Source organism: Calidris pugnax, unplaced genomic scaffold, assembly GCF_001431845.1.
Source record: "Calidris pugnax isolate Ruff unplaced genomic scaffold, ASM143184v1 scaffold28, whole genome shotgun sequence".
In the NCBI taxonomy this organism is placed as follows: domain Eukaryota; kingdom Metazoa; phylum Chordata; class Aves; order Charadriiformes; family Scolopacidae; genus Calidris; species Calidris pugnax.
The window spans coordinates 9,500,289-9,520,253 of record NW_015090842.1 but is presented as its reverse complement, the minus strand read 5'-3'; the positions used below and the strand labels follow the sequence as shown (position 1 = coordinate 9,520,253).

Here is a 19,965-nt window from a genome sequence, read left to right as displayed (position 1 = left end):
TCCCGTTTTAAGGAGCTTCAAAAGTTCAAGCATTTAAAGAAAATTGATCCAGCTTATGCCTCAACTCTCCCAAGTTCAGGGCATCTGTTGGTTTCTGAGCTCCACTGCAGACCTCTAGGGCTCTGTCAAGCCTCCACATCCCCAGTTTTACCCCAACAGCATCAGGAGGCTCTTCCTGAAGTGGGCTCACCTCATCCCTCCAACACTCCCGGAGCAAAGAGGCTCCAATTCTTACATCTTCCACCTCCTTCTGCTCCTACTAAGGTCAGTTTTCATCTGGATGAGCTACTAAACATCTGGACCGCTTCCAAGTCTAATTTCCCTGAAGAGTGACTTTTCCATGGACCTGTCCTTCCTTAGTCTTCAACAGATCACATCACAGCACCCACAGATATGGGCCCCCCCGCTCCCTTGGTTTCCATCTCATTACCTATATGCCAGTGTCCATAGCTGCTACTGCACAGCAAGTCTTGAACTGCTTTCCCAAACATCTCAACATCTTCCATTAACAAGAAAGAGTCACGTCACGTTCCCTGACACACTAACAAAGCTCAGATGTGACACGCTCTTTGCCTCCACTCACCTTGAAGAGCCAGAAGCAGACGCTGAAGAAGCAGAGGTTTTTCGGCGCCTACGCGCTCGGCTGGGAGAGACAGAGACACCGAGTTTCTTTTTGGGGGACTTGGATCGGCGCCAGGGGTCCTTCCATTCATCTGCTCTCTTCGACTGAGCGGTGGTAAGTGCGCTTGCCTCCTTCTCCTTCTTTGGTGGCTCAGGCTGACGGCTGGAAAACCAAGAGAAGTTAAGTAGCTGGGACTTTTTTTATACAATAAGGCTAATAGAACCAGGAAAAGATCTCAGAAACTCATCCTTCATACCAGTACAAGCTCTTAACCTCCACTGCGGGATATTGAGCATCACTTTGGGGTGATGAAGGGTTAGAACAGCTATCATTTTGTATATCAGTGACTGTGAGCCCTTCAACACAGCAGTACCTGCAAACTTTGTGAGCTACTTTGTCACACTGACCAGCAGCGACTGCTAGCCAAGTTCTGCTTTGGCTTTTGGCCTCCAAGGATGGGAAACAAGCACACAATAGAGGGAAGAGAGGGAGAAAGCTGGTTCTTTCCATGCCTATGCCAAGTAGCTAGAGCGGGAGCAACCCATATCTAGTAGGCAGAGACCCCAGTGCAATAAGAATACTGAACAGAACTAGGCTAAGGACAAACTTTGAGCATGCATCTGAAAAGCCTTCCCAACACAGCAAATCGCTGGAAACAACCATTAGGTACCAAAGAAGGGATTCAGCCTGAACTGCCCTCCTACAGTTCCCTTATCAGAACATCACGTGGGACTATGTCACAAACCTTATCGCAGCCAAGACGCATTGATCTGTTTTTACTCTTACAAAGGGGATGGTTACCTCATCAGCTGAGGTTCATAATGGCTGTTTTATCACCATATTATTCACTAGGTGCTTATAAACACCATCAAACACATGCTCTCCTATTGTTGATAACCATGAAGATGTGACCAGTCAGGCTGGATCCCTCCATCTCCTCTATTCCCTTTTAAGGGCTCTAGTTGTGTTTCCCCCTTTTCTTTGGGCTTCCCTTCTCCTCCACTGAAATTATTCTTCTCCTCTGAAAATAATTCACTGCTAACTTCTCAGCATCTGCACCCAATAGTTCTTTAAGGACTCCAGGCTGAGTTTCTTCAGGCCTAATCTTTATTACCTCTCTTATCTATGGGTGATTAAAATTGGGATTTTTCTTCATCCTTACTCTAACCTGCACACAACTGTTGAATTACCCGCTTATAACCTTCTCCCTTGGGTTTTAGAAAAAGTTTGTGCTTGCTTAGAGGTTTATGAGGTCTGCTGCACTCATCAAATTACCAGCAATATGATGTGTTTATTCCTTTTCTGAAAATAAGGAACGCTCTTGCTCTGAGGATTTGGGGGAGGAAAGGCACCTTCCATCGCTGGGTTCCGCCAGTACCACCCCATTAGTCACACCACTGAAGCAACCACTCCCCACACAACTTCCTCTACCTTTTGAGATAAAAAAAGCAACCCTTAAGTTTTCTAATAATTCTATGGACAGCATTTCTTGCCACAACACTTCTTCAGCAGACAACAGGATAATTAAAGCTCTTCATTCGCAGCCTGCTCTGCCCTTTGAAGGCTTCACTAGTCACTAAGAAGTCTCATCTCCTCCTTGCTTGGCGGCATATTAAAACAGTCTCAACACAGTTAAAACTCTTACAGCCTCTCTCCTCTTCCCCAACTCTAGAACTTGTATATGCTGACTTTAAAGTCCAGTGCAGTGCCCTAATCTTTCTCTATCTTTGCTGATATGACTACAGCAATTTTACAATTTATTCCACATCTTTCCCAGTTGTCGAGGTTTAGGCTGGGCTGGCCACTGGAAGAAAAGATGAAATGTTAACAATAAAAAGAAAGTGTAAAAATATTAATAAGAAAATAATGAAATATATACAAATATAAACAAAATCAGTAACAAGGTCTGAGGATGATGACCACATCACCCGACTGGATGGGATGTGGATTCAGGAACACATGGATCATATACAAATATAAACAAAATCAGTAACAAGTTCTGAGGATGATGACCACATCACCCAACTGGATGGGATGTGGATTCAGGAAAGGCAGAAGAACGGGCAGAGTCCTCCTTAGACCCCAGCCACTGAAGAGGCTGACCCTTCAATCCCTCAGCTTTTATCCCAAGCATGATGCAGATGGCATGGAATACCTTGTTGGCCAGTTTTGGGTCACCCATAGATGTGAGCCGTCTACACTTTCCCACTTCCGACCCTCCAATGGGGCAAATAATGTTGTTTATAGGAGTAAGTATAAGCAAGAGCCTCTCTGCGTCCCGTTCCTTGGCATTAACTACACACATCAGGCTTTATCACTGCTAGAAGCAAACACTCTCTGAAAAACAGACCTTTGCTTTTCACTTAAGTCTCTTCTAACCGACTGTACTCTCTGAAATTACAATTACTGAAAAGAAAATTGGTTTTGTTCAGTCTCTAGAACAATTACTGAAAAGAAAATTGGTTTTGTTCTGTCTCTGGTGTACAGAGAATTTTATGGGAGGAGAAACTCTTCTTTCACAGTCACCTCTCCCACAAATCTCATCCCAGCTTCAGAAGAGGACACTTACGTATTAGCACAGAAAATTGCTGACTGCCCAGTAACAGAGTCCCAAACAGGGTTATGGCTCAGCATTATTCACCAGCATCTTCATTTAGCATCACCACCCTTTCCACTGCTGCTCTAACGTACACTATTTAACACAGCACTTGTTATTTGCAGTGGGTTGGTCTAATTTTCCATATTATAGCCACAACTGTATCTGAGTATCTGAGGAAGACCATGACTCTGAGTATGGGGCTGAGATAAACCAGACCTATTATTTATACTCTGATAACACTTAATAGTCATAGCAAGGGTCAAGCTCTCGTTCCATCAAGCAGAAGCAGAAAGGAGGAGGAGAACACCATGCGAGGATGCTCATGAATAACACTAGGCTATGTTCTGCTCTGATGTCCCTTCCCAAGGGACCACAGTCTGCGTGCTCTGGGAGACTCAAGAGGAATATTCTGCTGGTGCAGGTGAGTCTCAAGACCTGGATAAACCCCGCTGAGAAGCTTTTCACTCCAAGGTGACAAACATGAAAGTCAACAACTCATCAATGACCTCGCACCTCTTCTGCTCAACTCTCTCCTGCAATAGTTTTTAGAGAGAAAAGTCTCCTACAGAACTTATTCTCTGTCTCTCAGAATCCCAACTTGCTCACATTCACACCCAACAGCACCATATCCTGGGAGCTGGACCTCAGCTCCAACTCCACGTGGGAGCAACTTAAGCTGAACTCCACAACTTGGGCGCGAGCTTGGAGGAAAGATGACTATGAAAGCAAATCTCATTACTTGCACCTATTACCTGGTTTGATGCAATTCTCTCTTGATGAAGTCACTTTCTGGAGGAAAGGTTTTTTCCCCAGGAAAACCACAACAGAAAGCCTCATTTCTGGATATGCTTTGGCTTTTTGACTCAGCAGTAAATGTGTTACTATACCATAGCCAAGAAAGAAAAATGATGCTCACGTCAGGACATTTTCAAAGCCTTTCCTCAAGAGTTACCTGCGTGCCCAACGTGTAGCATCACCAAATAAACTTGTTTAACCTAATACGAGAGACTGGTATCTGATGCCACTTGGCTTGTCTCCTCCAGTGGAATTCAGGAGTCAGAATTGAAAGTAAGCTGGAGAAACTGCCAAGATCCTCACTGTCTGCCTTAGACTAACATCTCAATTACAGCCTGTACGAGTTTCACTGAAGAGACAATTAGAGGCCCAGCAGCCCACGAAACAGTCGCTGTTTCAATCACCTTTACTCCTGCCTACTGATACCGGGCAATTGCTGGGATGAAAGTGGAGGAAGCTGTAAGGCTCGCAGAGGAAAGCCTGCTGAGAAGAGGCATCCAGCCTGTGGCTCCCAGCCCAGATGAGGCAGGAAGGCTGCCCAGAGCTCCACCAAACACTCTGGCTGCTCCCAGTGCACTGCTGGGTGGGTTGAGCGATGTATTTGATCTTGAGAAGGGGGAGGCTTTCTCCTCACTTTCACTCTTACAACCGGGTAATTCTCCCCTTCCTGTCTTGTGCTGGATCTGGTGCCTTGTTGGAGCTCTCCATGTGCCAACTCAACTCCTTAACTCAATAGGGAGAGGAAATAGAAAAAAATAAAAGTAGCTTTCTGCTGGGTCAGGAAGTCCAACCAGCTCGTGGCAGGGTTTGGAGAACTGCGGGAGCTGATCCGTGGCAAAGAGAGGAGGGAAGGAGAGAAGCCTGGGCTGCTTTGGGGTTGTTAAGCCACAAGATCAGCTCGTTGCACTTCACACGAGTTCATCCTCAGCCCAGCAGTTACCCAGGCTGCTGCCGTCCATGCTGGGGCAAACCTAAAAAAGTCATACACCCCCAAAAGTACACGTGTGAATCCCCATCTCCTTTTTTACCAAATTCCAACTTTTAGGAAATATTTCATAGAATCATAGAATGGTTAGGGTTGGAAGGGACCTCAAAGATCATATAGTTCCAACCCCCCTGCCATGGGCAGGGACACCTCCCACTAGAGCAGGTTGCTTAAGGCCACATCCAGCCTGGCCTTGAACACCTCCAGGGATGGGGCATCCACAGCTTCCCTGGGCAACCTGTTCCAGTGTCTCACCACCCTCATAGTAAAAAATTTCTTCCTGATATCTAATCTGAATCTTTTTTCTTCCAATTTAAAACCGTTTCCCCTTGAATATTTCAAATATTTGAGAATGAACTCCCTGATGAGGCAAGATAGTAAAAAATTTCTTCCTGATATCTAATCTGAATCTTTTTTCTTCCAATTTAAAACCGTTTCCCCTTGAATATTTCAAATATTTGAGAATTAACTCCCTGATGAGGCAAGCCTATGCCACAAGGTTTTAAAAAAAAAAAACCAAAACCAAACTACAGAGGACTAAAAGAGACTGACAACAAATACTGATCGAATGCAGCTTAATTTCCTCCCAGAGCCCCGAGGAGCAGCATCCTGCGTCACCAGGGCACGAGCAAGGTCTGCAGAGCCTCGCTATTTCCGAAGCCTATTTTAACCTTAAAATAACTAAATGCTTTATTTTCCAGAACGCACACGTTAATGCATATTTGGCTGGAATTTAATTACGGCAATCAAGCGGAGAACTGAAGCTGAACGTGGCTTTGGCAATGAGAGGAGGAACAAAGGCAGATCCAGCTGGCAAGGCAAACCCCGGCGTAGGTCAGCCAGCTCCCAACCGCACGCGCCCCAGCTCCCAAATAAACCCCGTTTGAAGCACGTCACTGGATTCAACAAGAATTTGGAGGGGGGGGGGAAAACGGAGCCGCACGGCTCAAGTTTTCCTCCTCATGTATTATGCAAATGACGCCGAAGCATTTCTAATCTTAGAGGGGAAAATAAGTTCGCCGGGGAAAGTGCTTCCTTCCTTCCCCCTCCCTGTGGGACACGGCTCCCACAGGTAACGCAAACCTTATCACCCACGGTCACCGGTGACGTCAGCCTGGCTCCAGGGCTGCTGTTTTGGCCGGCAGTTACACCTCAGTTTTCTGAAAGAGGAAAGTCCACCGATGATTTAAAAGCTTTTTCGTTTCTTGCAGGAAGGCAAGCGTTGCGTCAGCAGCGCCGGCGTGACTTTTCCTCCAGTGTCAGTGGAATTTTCCAGAGGAAACGGACTCGAGGAACGACTGGAGCCATGTGCCAAGGCGCCTGGTGAAGGGACCTGCAACTGCTGCAAAATAAACTCTAAGCAGTGTGCATGTACACTGAAAGATTTTTCCCCATCTCGGCACAATAAAGTCACTCGTGTGGCTGTAGAGGGACAACAGTTCCCGAAAGCCACGTGCAGTTACGCCAGGGAATGCTGAACCTTGGAGCCGGTGCGCTAATTGATCTTGGTGAAATATTAGCAAAGGATATGCCTTCCTCAAGACCTTCTGATCTAAAGCAGAGTTATCAGTTGCTTAAGAAAAAATAAAAAAAAAAATAATAAAAATTTCTTCAAAGCCTGATGGGGAGAGGCTTTGAAATTAAATAGTGGAGATACCATCTGAACCTAGAGTATGAAATCATCACAGCAGGTAGATAAACATATCTGAGAGGTGATCTACCCTAAGGGCTGAGCATTTGACGCCTTGAGAGCCTCCTCTAAACGAGAGGAACCAGCGTGTAGCGATTCTGCCCCAGTCTTTGCAATGCTTTAATAAAATCCAGTGTGGGAGATCTCTCCAGTAATTCCATCTCTGAAATGCCAAAGAAAAACACATTCCTTGAGATCCACATCTGAGTCACTCGATGTTCTTCTTCATCTTGATTTATGGTTACGAAACCCTTCTCCTTTTACTGTGGAAGCGGAGGCAGAACCTCAAGAACCATGAAGACTAATGAAAACTCCAGTCAACAGAAATGCTTTGCGGAGAACTTTGAAAAGTTTTGCTGATTTGGTTGGCGGAGGGGTTTTATCATCGCTAACTTCCCAAATGAGCTGGGAATAAAATTGAAAGCGAAGCTGTCTAACCAGGTTCCATTGCTCCAGCTGGAAGCCACACCATAAAAAAAAAATGGGGATGTAAACAAGTTACTCTAATGTTTATCACCACAGTGTACAGGACAGGGTGCTCGACTCTGAGTCTGAAGAACTACATAGGAGCATGGGGCACGTTCCATACGTGGAGAGAAGGGAAGTCCTCTTCTGAGCGGTGCTGCTCCATGTAGCACTGAATGCAGCATGGCCCTGCACGGGATGAACAGAGTCTGGCCCCAGCCAGGCTTCAGCCAGGGAAACCCAACAGCCCGGGGCCATTTGCTTCTCTTAACTCACTGCGCTCCAAGAAGCCGCCCAGGGAAGGCGCAGACACCCGGAGCACAAATCTGCGCCTCCTGACAGAGGCTGCTTTTCCTCCTCAGGAACTTTTCATGGATATTCAGACTAATTCAGAGCGCTCCAGGGTCTTACCAATGTCTGACTTGAAACAGGGAAGTGCACACCGTTGTCTGTCCTGCCTGCTCTTCCTCCTCTGGCAGGACAAACAGGAACAAATACAGGATTTCTTCTGAGAGACAGCCGACACTTCCACAAGGAAAACTAAGAGAAGACAAAATCCACCAGCCTACCCCACCAGCTTTATACAACAGAATGAGGTGCTATTACTAAACCCACCAAAACATCTAGCTGTATTTGAGCAACAGCTGCTTTTGTACAGAGCCCCTACACTCAAAAACTAGGGAGCAGATCCAGCTGGCGACACGGGGAGACCACCAGAAGCTCTAGGGAAAGAAGACAACGACCCAGGAACACTTAGAATGACAGATTCTTCTGAAAAACGAGTTCAGTCGGTTTGTGATCACACACATACACACACAATCATGAATCACTCCATTTGCATTCCCTTACTTTTGCCACTCCTTTATCTAATCAACCTTATTCCAACACTTTCTAACTTGCAAGCCCTGGGTAACCTGCATTCATTGATTTTAGACTCCAGGTTATCCTGTTCATTAAGTGCGCTCACCCCAAAGATTAACAACAACCTATTACAAAGACAACTTGAACTAGCTTCAAAAAATAATGCAAGGGTGAGCTTTGCCAAGAGAACACATAACCTTTTGTCCCAGAGCCTGCAGCATTATATAGCATTATATCAAGGGCTACTGTCACCTCAACAGAAGCTGGAAAGAAGCACAACTCTCCTTGCTAGAAGGGTTTTACAAAGGATTTATGATTTGCTACAGAATAGCTGCCCTTTCTGACATTGCTTTAAATTTTACAATGTCCCTGCTTGCAGGTGTTATTTTTATTTTTTTAATGGCTGCATAAGTGCACTCCATCGATAATCTCTAGCCGCCCAGCTGAAGAAAACTTCCTTCCAAAAAAACTGGTGTGTGTGTGATAATCACAGGACAGTTCACTTTGGAGCTGCTGTCATCTCCTGTCCAGACTCTGGGACATCTCTGAGGACAACAGCTTCCTTCCTCACCCCACTCGGGACCAGAGTCCCACAGATTTTTAGAGTCCATATAGTGGGCTGAGACCAAACTTGTCTTCATGAAAATAGATTTAAGGTCAAACTTCAGGACAAACTTCCTTATGAACTGGAGACGACAAGTTTCTCACCCAAAGGTTCATTTTGCCACGCTGCACAGCATCCCCTGCAGAGGAAACCCAGCACCTCTCAGAGGTGGGAAAGAAATCAAAGCCCATCCCACGGAGCTGCAGCATGGGATTGCTTCCTCTTCTTCCTCCCCGCTGGGTGAGTAACCACCTAGTGCTGTCCCAGCCACCAGGGCACTGATACCGAGGGTGCTGCTCTTGCCAGCGGGTCCAGTTCCTCAATGTCCTTTAGTGCTTTGGAAATACAACCGCTACCATAAGGTCACACAACACTAACTGTGTTGCCCAACACGCTCCTGAAACAATCAGATTTGCTCGGATGATGGCTGGATAACGACCCATGCAACAATAGAAGGATTAAAGCAAATTACTATTTCTGTGTGTAGGGCCTTCGCTCACAGCTGAAGGTCAGCAGCACTGTGGCTGCATCCAGCGCCCAGGTAAGAACATCTCGTACTGCTCCAAGTTTCTCCAAATAACATATTTCATGCCACTTCTTTATCCCCGAAATGCTTTGCACAACAGGGAGCTACACGGGCAAGACGGAGATACACAGCAGAAATTTTGCACTCAGCAAAAATCAGTCACAGCCTGGGGCATCAGAACTCGTTCTGGAGATGGGGAGCATGAGGACAGCCAGCCAAGTTATCCCTCTAATTGATCATAAAGTGTCCTGGCTTGTTTAAGGGTTCGATGCCTGAGGAGGGAGGAGGAGGAGGGGGAGGAACAACTTTACAAGCATTGCAATCTCAGATTATAAATTTCTTGGAGTGCTCATCTTAAACTTGAAGGGAAAAAAAACCCAAAGCAGAAAGCAGCGATTGCACACTCCTCCAGAAAAAGTCCAATCCACGTGTGACAATCCTACTTGGAGCATCAACACTGCAGCCTCTTCTTTTAAAAGGTTCAAGGAGAAACATTTACCACTGACTCCATTAAGGTTTATAATCTTTATTTGTTGTTAATTTCTAATCCTCCTCATCTGTAGCAAGCAGTGATGCCAGGAAGTCCTCTGGCTTCTCTTTTATTAGCCTTAACTACTTTGCTGTTGCTTAGAGATCAGATTAAACCTCCCTGCTTTCAGTATAATGGAAAGGGAATTTGTTTTCATGTTCCCAGCTATTTGCTTTTTGAGTTTTCTTTCATCCCTTTTTGACTCCACGTTCTATATGTCAGTTTGTTCCTTCCTCCAGCCCGTACTTGAGGGAGCTCGTACGCCGATGGACAGACCGGCATCTACCTGTAATTACAGACATCCTCAGCTCTGCCTTTGGCAAAGCTCCTCACAGGTTACACAACCCCCCCGTGGAGCAGTTTTCCAAATCTCTCCAGCTCATTAGTGAAGAAAGAAGCAGGGCCGCGTGGGCTCCGGGCTGGAAGCGGCCCTGCCTTTGGTGCAGGAATGCTAACGGGCAACCGCCCGCAGCCCGGCGCGAGCCAGCCCCCGTCACCACAGCACGCCTGGAAAGGCCGGACTTGCCAAAAGTTGGGACCTAGCCATTAGGGAAAGCCCAGAGTCTATAAATAGCCCCGCAGGTGAGCGCTACGCCAGCGTCCTGCATCCCGCCGCCCAGGAAGCGCGACGCAATCAACGAGTTTTTTTACACATTAAACAAACTCGGGAGTTGTTTAATCCCAAAGGTGCCAAACCCTGACCCTCCGCCAGCGCGGCACGAAGGTATGTGGAGAAAAGGTGAGACGGCTCCAACTGCCACCAGGAAGTTTGGAGCCTGTCAAAAAAAAGGGTTCTGTGGGACAAAACGGCACTGCCCTGAGCCGAGTCACACCGTAAGCGTGACGGAGGCCCCTGGGGAATGCAGTGCAGGGAAACACGAACTGCTGGATGAGGGATGTCTTCTCCAAGGGAAAAGAAATTGAATTAAGCTTTCACTTTTTTTTAAAAAAGGCTTTTTCTGCAGTTTCGTTTTCTCTGCCAACATCCATACACCTGTAAATGCTGCAGTTAAAGACTCTTCATGTTGACATGGACCGTGGGAACTGAAGTCCCATAAAGAGCACTTGGAGAGCTGCCCTCAACAGCGTAGGGCTTTGGGGTTTACTGGTAAGTACACCCATTAATTCCACTCTCCTCTAAGACGAGATACCATGTGTAGGCGCTGACCTAAGATATTTTAATTTTTTGAGAGCTCAGAACTAGCCCCCTATTCAACACAAAAATTACAAACACTTCTTGCCTTTAAAGTAGCTTTTAAAGTCCCGCATAAATGAAGCCAAAAGCAAGCCCTGCTCGCTGTCCCTCCCTCCAGCTCTGCCTGCCCCCAAAGTCATCGGTGCTGGTGCTACAGGACACTTCCAACAGTAGATCCACTTCTAGAAAGAATGTTTTGGAGACCCAAGAGGCACCCACAGCTCCCTTAAGCAGTGCTTAAGCCAGAGAGGTGGCACAGGAGGGATGCAGGGAACCTGTATCCACTAAGTACGTAACATCACAAACACTGTAAATCCTATCTCTTGGCTCACATGGTTGGTTACAGAGGGCAAAGATGGATCTAAGATTGGTGACCATGGCCACTGCTCTTGCCCAGCAAACCTTGGGCAGCACTAACAGGGAAAGCTCTCCCACAAAGCCCTGCCCCGTGACCCATCATGAGTGTGAGGGGAAAGAGCAGCCTCAGCCTCGCGCACAGTGATCCCGGTCACGGTGACTGTGGGTGACTAACAACAACCTGAGCTGCCAATCAGCTGACGTCACTTTCGTCCTTGTCATCATCATCATCACATGGCTCTGGACAGCAAGATCTCTTCCACCACTAACCCAATGAGAGCACACAAACCAACAGCAAATGGGGTAATTAAGGTGCACAAATTATGGTTTTACGTAAAGATTAGAATTAAATGTAGCATATAATTAGAAGTTCTCCTGTAACCACTCTGACACTGCTATTGCGCTAAAGCACTCACAAGACACCTTCAAACTGTTCCGAATCTGTGAATTCCTCTTGGAAAAGAGGGTCATCATCAAAAATCAGCTCTCCTTCTAGTAATGTGAGTAAGAATTCTGGGTCAGATTCAAGACTAAACCCTGCTCCCACCTAAAACCACACAATTCCATATGGCATCTCCTTCCAGGCCTTCTTAGCCCTGTTTTTTGTTAAAACACACTCCTCTTCATGCAAACAATGTTTCACACCTTCCTCTGGTGCTCCAGAAACGACAGAGACATCGGACAGAAGGAGAAGCTCCAATACATCTTGGGAAACAGCTTCCCTGCACCCCTCTTCACCCCAAGAGGCACATACACATGCTTGAACACATGTGAACACATTTGTAGAGGAACACATGTTCCTCTACGTGCTCTTGGAAGACTCCATCTGCTGCTAGTTTCCAAGACACCGACACTGGTAATCAGCTTTCCTGGAGATGTCCTCCAGCAGGAAATTTGGTAACTTTTCCCCGATTCTGAACTGAAAAATGCTGTGACATTAGAACTTCCCATGAGACAAGTTCTATATTCAGTTGTGATATTTATACAGTGCTTTACAGATACACCTAATACACAGTATGTTGGTAAGCCACAGTACTTAAGTAATTGACAGAGAAACAAAATAGGATTCACTTCTGAAATTCCTAGACATTTAGTCTGTCTGGTTCAATGTTTTCTTTCACACAGGTCAGAAGCAGGATTTTCAGAAAAAAATGGAGAGGCAAAAAACCTGACTCCACGCTGCAATTCCACCGTAACACCAAGCAGACACTCATTTTAAGGCATGCATTCCCTTTAGTTTTTCTAGCCTCTTTTGGGAGTTTTACTTAATAATTCTCCATATACTTTTGCTATCCACAAACTCCCAAACCAGCCCTAGTTCTTATCAAAGGACATTTGCCAAGGCCTCAAAGGGAGCCATCGCCACCTCCAGGACTCTCTCAGCCAGCCTCCCAAGACGTAACTCTAGCCTCAACGGAGCAGGGACAAGCTGAACATCTCCTTAGGACAGATGCTCTCCTCCTTTCAGAGCCACGTTATGCACACTCAGTTCTTACTGATGTTTTAGCTCCACTTAGTGGCCAGCAAGGCTCATTTAAAGCGTTGCCTTTCTCTTGAATCACAGAATCACAGAATCTTCTAGGTTGGAAGGGACCTTAAAGATCATCTTGTCCAACCGTCAACCTAACTGACAAAAATAGACACCCACACAACAAACAAGGAGCATCATCACTAAACCATACCTCCCAGCACTTCATCAACCCATCTTTTGGGTTGATGGTGCCTCAACCAGGGATGGTGCCTCAACCACCTCCCTGGGCAGCCCATTCCAATGGCTGATAACCCTTTCAGTGAAAAAATTTTTCCTAATATCCAGCCTGAACCTACCCTGGCGCAACTTGAGGCCATTTCTTCTTGTCCTGTCACCTGTGACTTGAGAAAACTACCCCTTTCCTCAAGAGTTGCAGTCAGTAGGGGTCTTCTCCACCGTTATCAGCATGAGCCGCATTCGTGATCCACCGACAAAACCACATCAAATAAAATGTCAAGTCTGAATTCCAGCAAACACTTACCTTGGTAACAGCGGGGACCGGGGCTTTGGTTTGTCTTTCTCCTTGTCACGTTCCCTGTCCCTGTCCCGGTCTCGGTCCCTGTCCCGGTCTCTGTGCTGCCTGTCTTTTTCATCTCTCTTCACTCGTTCTCTCTCCCGTTCCCACTCTTCTTTCCGCCGCTGGCGCTCCTTGTCGCGCTCCCGTTCCCTTTCCCGTTCCCGCTCCCGCTGGCGCCGCTCTCGCTCCCGCTCTCGCTCCCTCTCGCGTTCCCTTTCTCGTTGTCTGTTCTCTCTTTCCCTCTCCCGCTCTCGCTCTCTTTCCTTTAAAAAAAAAAAAAAGAGAAATCATCATGATGCTGTGATAACATCTCATAAAAAAAAACGGGCAGCAAGGTTACAAACTCTTGGACTGCAAACAACTCCATACGCCCTCCCATGTCCGGGCAAAATACTCTGGAGCTTGCCGGCCATCGCTGTTTGCTGAGCAGGCAGAAAGCAGAGAGGAACAAAACACCGCATCATATTCATCACAGTTGTAATTTTCAAAGGCAACAGTCAACGATTAATTTGGTTTGTTACGCTTATTAAATAAACGTATTGATGTTTACAAGTATTCGCTTTCATTGCTAATCACGTTTATAACAAGCTAATTAACTTTACAAGCCAGCACCACAGAAGTAATTGATGGTGCACCATGTGCAACAATAGTGAGGACAGGCTCCTGCTTATGCACAGCTTCTGTAGAACAACAAGGTCTTACAGCCCAAGGAAAGCCACTGTTTAAAGGACGACATGAGTATCAGTGAAAAGGTCCCCACTGAGCAGGATTTATTATTTTTGCCACTAGTCTCTAGGCACAACAGTTTGCAGGAGTGCAAAAGGAAGCAGAGGGAAAGGGTTCATAGCCTTATTTTCACTGGCCTCTCCGCCTCACAGCAGCGCACCACCAACTGACTGCATCTGGGATTTGAGCAACTGGTTGGCTGCTTCCTTCGTCTGACTCAAAGCCACCAACGTGCAACTCCACCAGTGGTGGACAGTCATGCCGGAGCCTCCATCTGTACACAAAGCACGCCTGTCCAAATCTAATCCTTCCCATCTGTCCCAATAACTAGCAAGCAAACTGTTCCTCATTCAGGTTGTTTCCTGGAAACTCCCTCCCTCTCCAAAATGTCCAAGAATTGGCTGGAGATGCAGCTGCAAGCCTGGTACGCAGAGGAACCATCTTCCCATCTCAGGCGTGGTTTTGCCTTCATCACACTAAAACAGAACATCTTCCCATCCCTGCACCTAGAGTGTGTTCTGTGCAGTAATTGAGTCAAGATTTAGCTATTTGGAAGATAAAGCATCTTGAACATACATGTGAAGTCCCATTTCAACCACTGCACTGGAAACATGACAAGCACCAGAAGTAGCAGGAAGAAAGCTGAAAGGAAGAGCGCAGAAAGGGGTATTACCTTACTTACTCGGTAGTTACGGTATGGATCTGGGTCTGTATACTGAACCCTGAAATTCTCATACTGCCCACCACGCCAGAACCGTTCTATTTCATAGTCATAATAAGGATCTGTATAGGGATCAAGCCTACAATGAAAAAGAGGGAAAGTTAGAAAAAGAAATATCACCTTGTCGCCGTACAGAAACTCTACGTGTTCTAGGCAAGGTCTTAGTCACTGTGCACTGACAAGAAAAAACACGTTCAATGGAGTACGACGGTACAAAGTGGTTTGTTTTCTACACATCCTAGACAGACAGTCTTTTTTTCAAGTGAAGCTTATCAGAGAAAAGCACAAACCTTTCTTGATAAACACAAAAAAGAGAAACACTGTGAGCCAAATTCAGGCTTCAAATCAATGCGGTAAAAAATGCAGAAACACCAATTGCTTTTTATAGCCCCTTCAAATGTATGCAAATGTAGCAGAGCACGTTTTGCCTCATTGATTTAGAGCTGCGTTCTCTGTCTGTGCACACACAGCTAATCCCAAGCACCCTCACGTCACAAGGGGAACGGATGGCCATCTCCTACTCCCCTGCCACCGGAGGCCATGGGTGCACCCCAGTGACACCAGCACAGGACAGGAGCTGTTGCTGGACTTTCCACTGGGAGAAGCTAAGCTTCGGGGTCAGACCAGCAACGCTGTGTCCCTGCATCTGGAATTACACCATGCAACGAAGGTAACCGCGTCTGCAGCTGATATTCTCCAGTGGAAAACAGGTGCTGGCCCTCCAGCACACAAAAAAACTGGCAAGCACACCCCATTCAATCGCAAAACTGAAATGAATTTTGGGGAGGAAAAGGCTCTAAACACCACCCTCCTTAATTTTGTAATGTTTCCTCCATTTGATGATTTCTGTTAACGTTACTTGATGTTTTCAATTCACATACTTAACACTACCCAATCCCTGCCAGCCACCTGGAGTGAAAATATCAGATCCACTGTAAAAATTGGGAGGTGGGTACAGGAAACAAGAAACTTCCAGGGCCACAGAGGAGCCAGTGGCAGAACTAAGATAATAAAGCAAGTGCTCCCAAATTCCAGATTATCTGTAATGAGACTGACTTGTAAGTAAAATGAATAAAGGGCCCACTTTTGCATTTTAAAGAGTGCCAAATAATCTACAACAGGCTAAGATATAAGCGCTGCCCTGCAAGCCAAGTGGCTACTTGGATTTCTTTCAGTGCTTTTAAATGATTTAAGATTTCTATTTTTCTCTGAGATGATAAGCAAAGGGAAAGAGTACCAGGGAATCCTGAATACTGATGCTTAATTCAGCAACAAACTCCTGATGCCAGCCAGCCAACAGTCTGGATTCAGTGACATCAGGTGTTCAAAGAGACACAAAAAAATCTCCAGCTACACCAAAAAGGAAAGTCTTTACTTTTTAACCCGGCCTCAAATCCAAATCTCCCCATTCCCTTCCTATAGCATTTGTGGACTTTTATTCATTCAAACAAGCACTACTGCTGTGCATGTAGATAATTCAGTGCTGAAATCCTTAGGTAAATAATTGGTATTGCTCAAAACCACAAATATATCTGTTCAATTAACAAACCACCCACCACACCTGGTGGGATAGCGGTCTGTGGCCTAGGAAGTTTTTAGAAGTGCAATGGAGAAAGGAAAGGAAGTATTTTCTTACAATTGCAACAGTACTGGAATCAAAGACCTGCTTACCCATAGTTAATGTTTTCTTTGATGTCCACCTCCCTATAGTTTTTCAAAAAAGAAAAAGGGATTCATGAACTATTTAGGCATCTTCATATGTCACAAGACAGTCCTGAAAGCATTTATTAACATCCCAGCTGCACCACCAGTGGTTAGTTTGCTGCAAGGTGGCAATCTGTGCAGTAAGGCGTGTGTGTGAGAAAAAAACCACTATTTTCTAGAATTTACAGCAGCAGCAACTTCATAACTTTTGCCTTTACACATAGTGAAGAGATATATTAATGCCACAGTCTTGTTATAGATAAAGGTGCTTGAATTTTCAGGTATTCCATTTGTTAGATTACTTCTGTTTAACACTAGCTACATGCAATACATTACAGAAACTCCTGTACCTAACAAAACAATTCTTACATCAGTGAGGCAGTGGCATAAAACAACTAGAATGCCGATGCTAGTTTTCATACACAATCATAAAATAAAGATACTGTATGGTCATGTATGGTGATATAATGTCCCAGGCACAGCTGAAAGCCTTCTCAGAAGAGAAGGCCAAGATACAGACTGATTTCTACACAGGAAAAAATTAATATGGGGCAACTGTTTTGCTCCAGTCCACAGAACTGAGTAGATAGCTTCTTTTTGAAAGCAGGGAAAGGAACTGCACTCTAGAGCAAATCAAAGACTGTTGACCAAAAGCTTAACCTGCTCCTTTTCAGACTTTTTATTTGCATTTCATTCACTCTAAAATAGACAGAACCAAGCCTTGCAAACACTTTCTCTGTGAGTGAGTAGGAATAATCCATGATCTGTGTGTCGGAAGAATAGAGGATGTGTAAGCAAAAGAGAAGCAGAGATTCACCTGTATTCATACAAAATACAAGCCTCAAAAACTGGTTTTCCATTTCTTGGATCAAGAACTACTAAGCAACTCTCTCTGAGCTGACATTCACCCCTGCACCTCCTGCCTGCCCTCAGTCGTGACAGGAGTGTGGCTGCGTTCTCCAGTATTTTATGTTTTACATCCTTAAGAAACCAATCACCCACTTAGGTTTAGAGTGTTTGTTTTGGCCCAGGGCCTGCCCTGGCAGCGAAGAGGTTTGCTTTCTGACCAGTGTCTTACTAAGCAGTTTATCTGGGACTGGTCAATATGTTTGTTAAGATCAGCTACTGCGCCAATGCCCTTGCAAATAAAGATCCAACTGGTTGAGACTGTACAACTGCTGCCCTGAAGCTCTTGGACATTGAGCATATCCCAACTTCGCAACCCCAGCTTTAGCATTTTAAAACTCTCATGTGTTGAAATAAGAAAAACAAGAGGAAAAAAGTCAGAAGGATGCACTGGCCTGAAGTAGGCAATGCACGACTAGATAATATCCTCAAGGGACAAGTATGCCAATGACATTGAAGGCAGAAAGGCTTAAAGATGACTGTAAAGGAAGGTAGCGTGAGTGAGCGGAGGCAGCTCAAATTTTTAACCAGTGTACATAGTGCTTAATGGAAGTTGCTTCCATTTTCTGAGGTGATCATTCCTCCAGCTTGGAGCAACAAGTTAACTGAAGACTGCCACGCTGCACTACATTTCCCACCCATCTATTCCACGTAGCAAAAATAAGACTGCATCTTACGCTGGATCTCTGACGTCTCTGGTGATGCGGTAATTCCAGTCGCGGAAAAACTCGTTTTCTTTGTCAAATTCACGCTCGTCTTCTCCAATAGTCACAGTAAACCTCTTCTCCTCAAAGTCAGGCTCCTGTTCTTTTCTCATAGTTGCCTTTTTTAATACCTGCCGTAACGCAAAAATAAAAACATTTTAAAGAGAGAACATTTCTGAAGCACACAGAAATCGCAGAATTAGAAATCCTTCACTGGGGAGAAATCTGCTGTTCAATTAAATCATCGTTCTTCTGAACAAGTCTCATGAATGTGCAGGACCTGGAGAGTTTTTTGACACAGAAAGTGTAATTCACTATTCCATCAGCTCAGAAATGCAGCAGACAGGTGACAAAAGTTTCACGCACGCTGACCCCATTTTCTGCAATGATGAGACACGTGGATCCTACAGGTGCTGGATAAACAGCTACTGAAATAAGGGAAACTGGATCAGCTTAAAAAGTTTTGCTTTGTGGAGGGCTTGACTTTAGGGCCACAAACGTTCCCCAGCTCATGTTTACACAAAAAAACCCAAACAACTGGATGCCAGTTCCTCTTGACTGTGATATACAACAAGACACATTTAATAAGTTGAAAAGCAAAAGGAAGGTTCCTTAAAAAGGCCAAGATACTACGTGCTCCAAAAAGAGCTCCTCTAACACCCTGCTCTCAATGAAACAGGCCAGTGGATTTTAGAGACAGTCAGCACATGTTCTGAGGATCCCATTTACCTCTTTAGCATGCCGGAGTCCTCTCTCCCAGGCACTTTCTGTTGGAGGGTCTGGAGGGGGCGGAGGTAAGATTTCATCAACGACTGGCCCTCCCTGGTACAAAGGAAAGGAGAAGAGAAAGGAGACAAACACTTGACATTAGTTTTAAGTAGCAAACACATGCTTTGTAAACAACTACCCTGGAGTACCTCCAGATGCTCCAGAGATCAGGACATGGAAAATTATTCCCCTCTATTAACACCTTCAAGACCACCTCTAAAGAAAATAAATCAAATATTCAATAGATGTATTGAATTTTGCTGAAGTTTTTAACTCGAAGAAAATCTTCACTTCTCCTAGAGCAGGAGACAAAAGCTACGTGCAGAAGCCATAAATTCACACAAAAGATGTCCATACCCAAGGGTTGGCTGGCATCAGTGGGTGAGGGCCAATAGGAGGAGCGCCATTTGGGGAGAAGGGCTCAGGCTTGGAGATCAAGGAGTAGTTTCCTTTGTCATTCACGCCAGGGTGAATAAATCGACAGTTCATGCCCCAAGTACAGTGACCTGTGGAAATACAGTTCTGTTAGACCCCTGTGTGCCTACAGCAAGTGTTTGTTCAGCCTTACAGCCATCTAAAACCCAACAAGGAATAATGTTGGTTCGGACATGAGGCTTTTCTTTTCTCCAACTTTGTTAAGATTTACCTCTGTTCACACACATGGAAAGACACTCACCACACCCCAACTTCCCAGGGAGGACAAACAGATCCAGCCTCAGATGGATGAATGTACAAGAACCTTATTCTGGTGGGGAGAAGGGAGGGATGGCTGCATACACGCCATTAAGCGAATGCAATAATAAGCCTGTGGGCTCTTCAAGTCTTATTAATGACAAACACTTCGAGTTAGGAGCTTTAAATTTTACAGAAAACAACAAATACAATATGACAGCAAAGAAAGCATCACAGAGCATTCAAAATAAACAACTCTGGTGAGGCACGAAGTACATCAAAGCTTTCTCTCCAACTGACTCTGCAGGCTTGCCAGCACAAAGCAGGAAGGAGACATCACTACGGAGGGCAGCAAACAAATCTAAAGCTGCTCATTAGCTTCAGGTACCACCCCCAAAGAGATGCTAACACTCGGGGGTCTCTATCAGAATACAAAGCTAATTCCCAACTTTAAAGTAGCTTACCTTTCTAAGGCAACCCCCTCTTTT

The 19,965-nt window shown here is 45.4% G+C and overlaps 1 protein-coding gene across 9 annotated transcripts in view; it reads right to left on the bottom strand.

Annotated features, from left to right (window-relative positions):
• ZC3H18 (zinc finger CCCH-type containing 18) overlaps window positions 1-19,965 on the bottom strand; it is a 49,959-nt gene that overhangs the window by 16,454 nt on the left and 13,540 nt on the right. For 4 of the 9 annotated variants that reach the window (XM_014942535.1, XM_014942537.1, XM_014942539.1 and 1 more), the window contains exons 4-10: window positions 19,163-19,311; window positions 18,767-18,859; window positions 18,011-18,168; window positions 16,395-16,427; window positions 14,676-14,802; window positions 13,241-13,539; window positions 584-784 (exon numbers count right to left, since the gene is read on the bottom strand). In XM_014942535.1, coding sequence (XP_014798021.1) covers window positions 584-784; window positions 13,241-13,539; window positions 14,676-14,802; window positions 16,395-16,427; window positions 18,011-18,168; window positions 18,767-18,859; window positions 19,163-19,311 — 1,060 coding nt within the window. The remainder of the gene's footprint in view (window positions 1-583; window positions 785-13,240; window positions 13,540-14,675; window positions 14,803-16,394; window positions 16,428-18,010; window positions 18,169-18,766; window positions 18,860-19,162; window positions 19,312-19,965) is intronic. The other 5 variants (XM_014942538.1, XM_014942542.1, XM_014942543.1 and 2 more) reach the window with 3 other exon arrangements.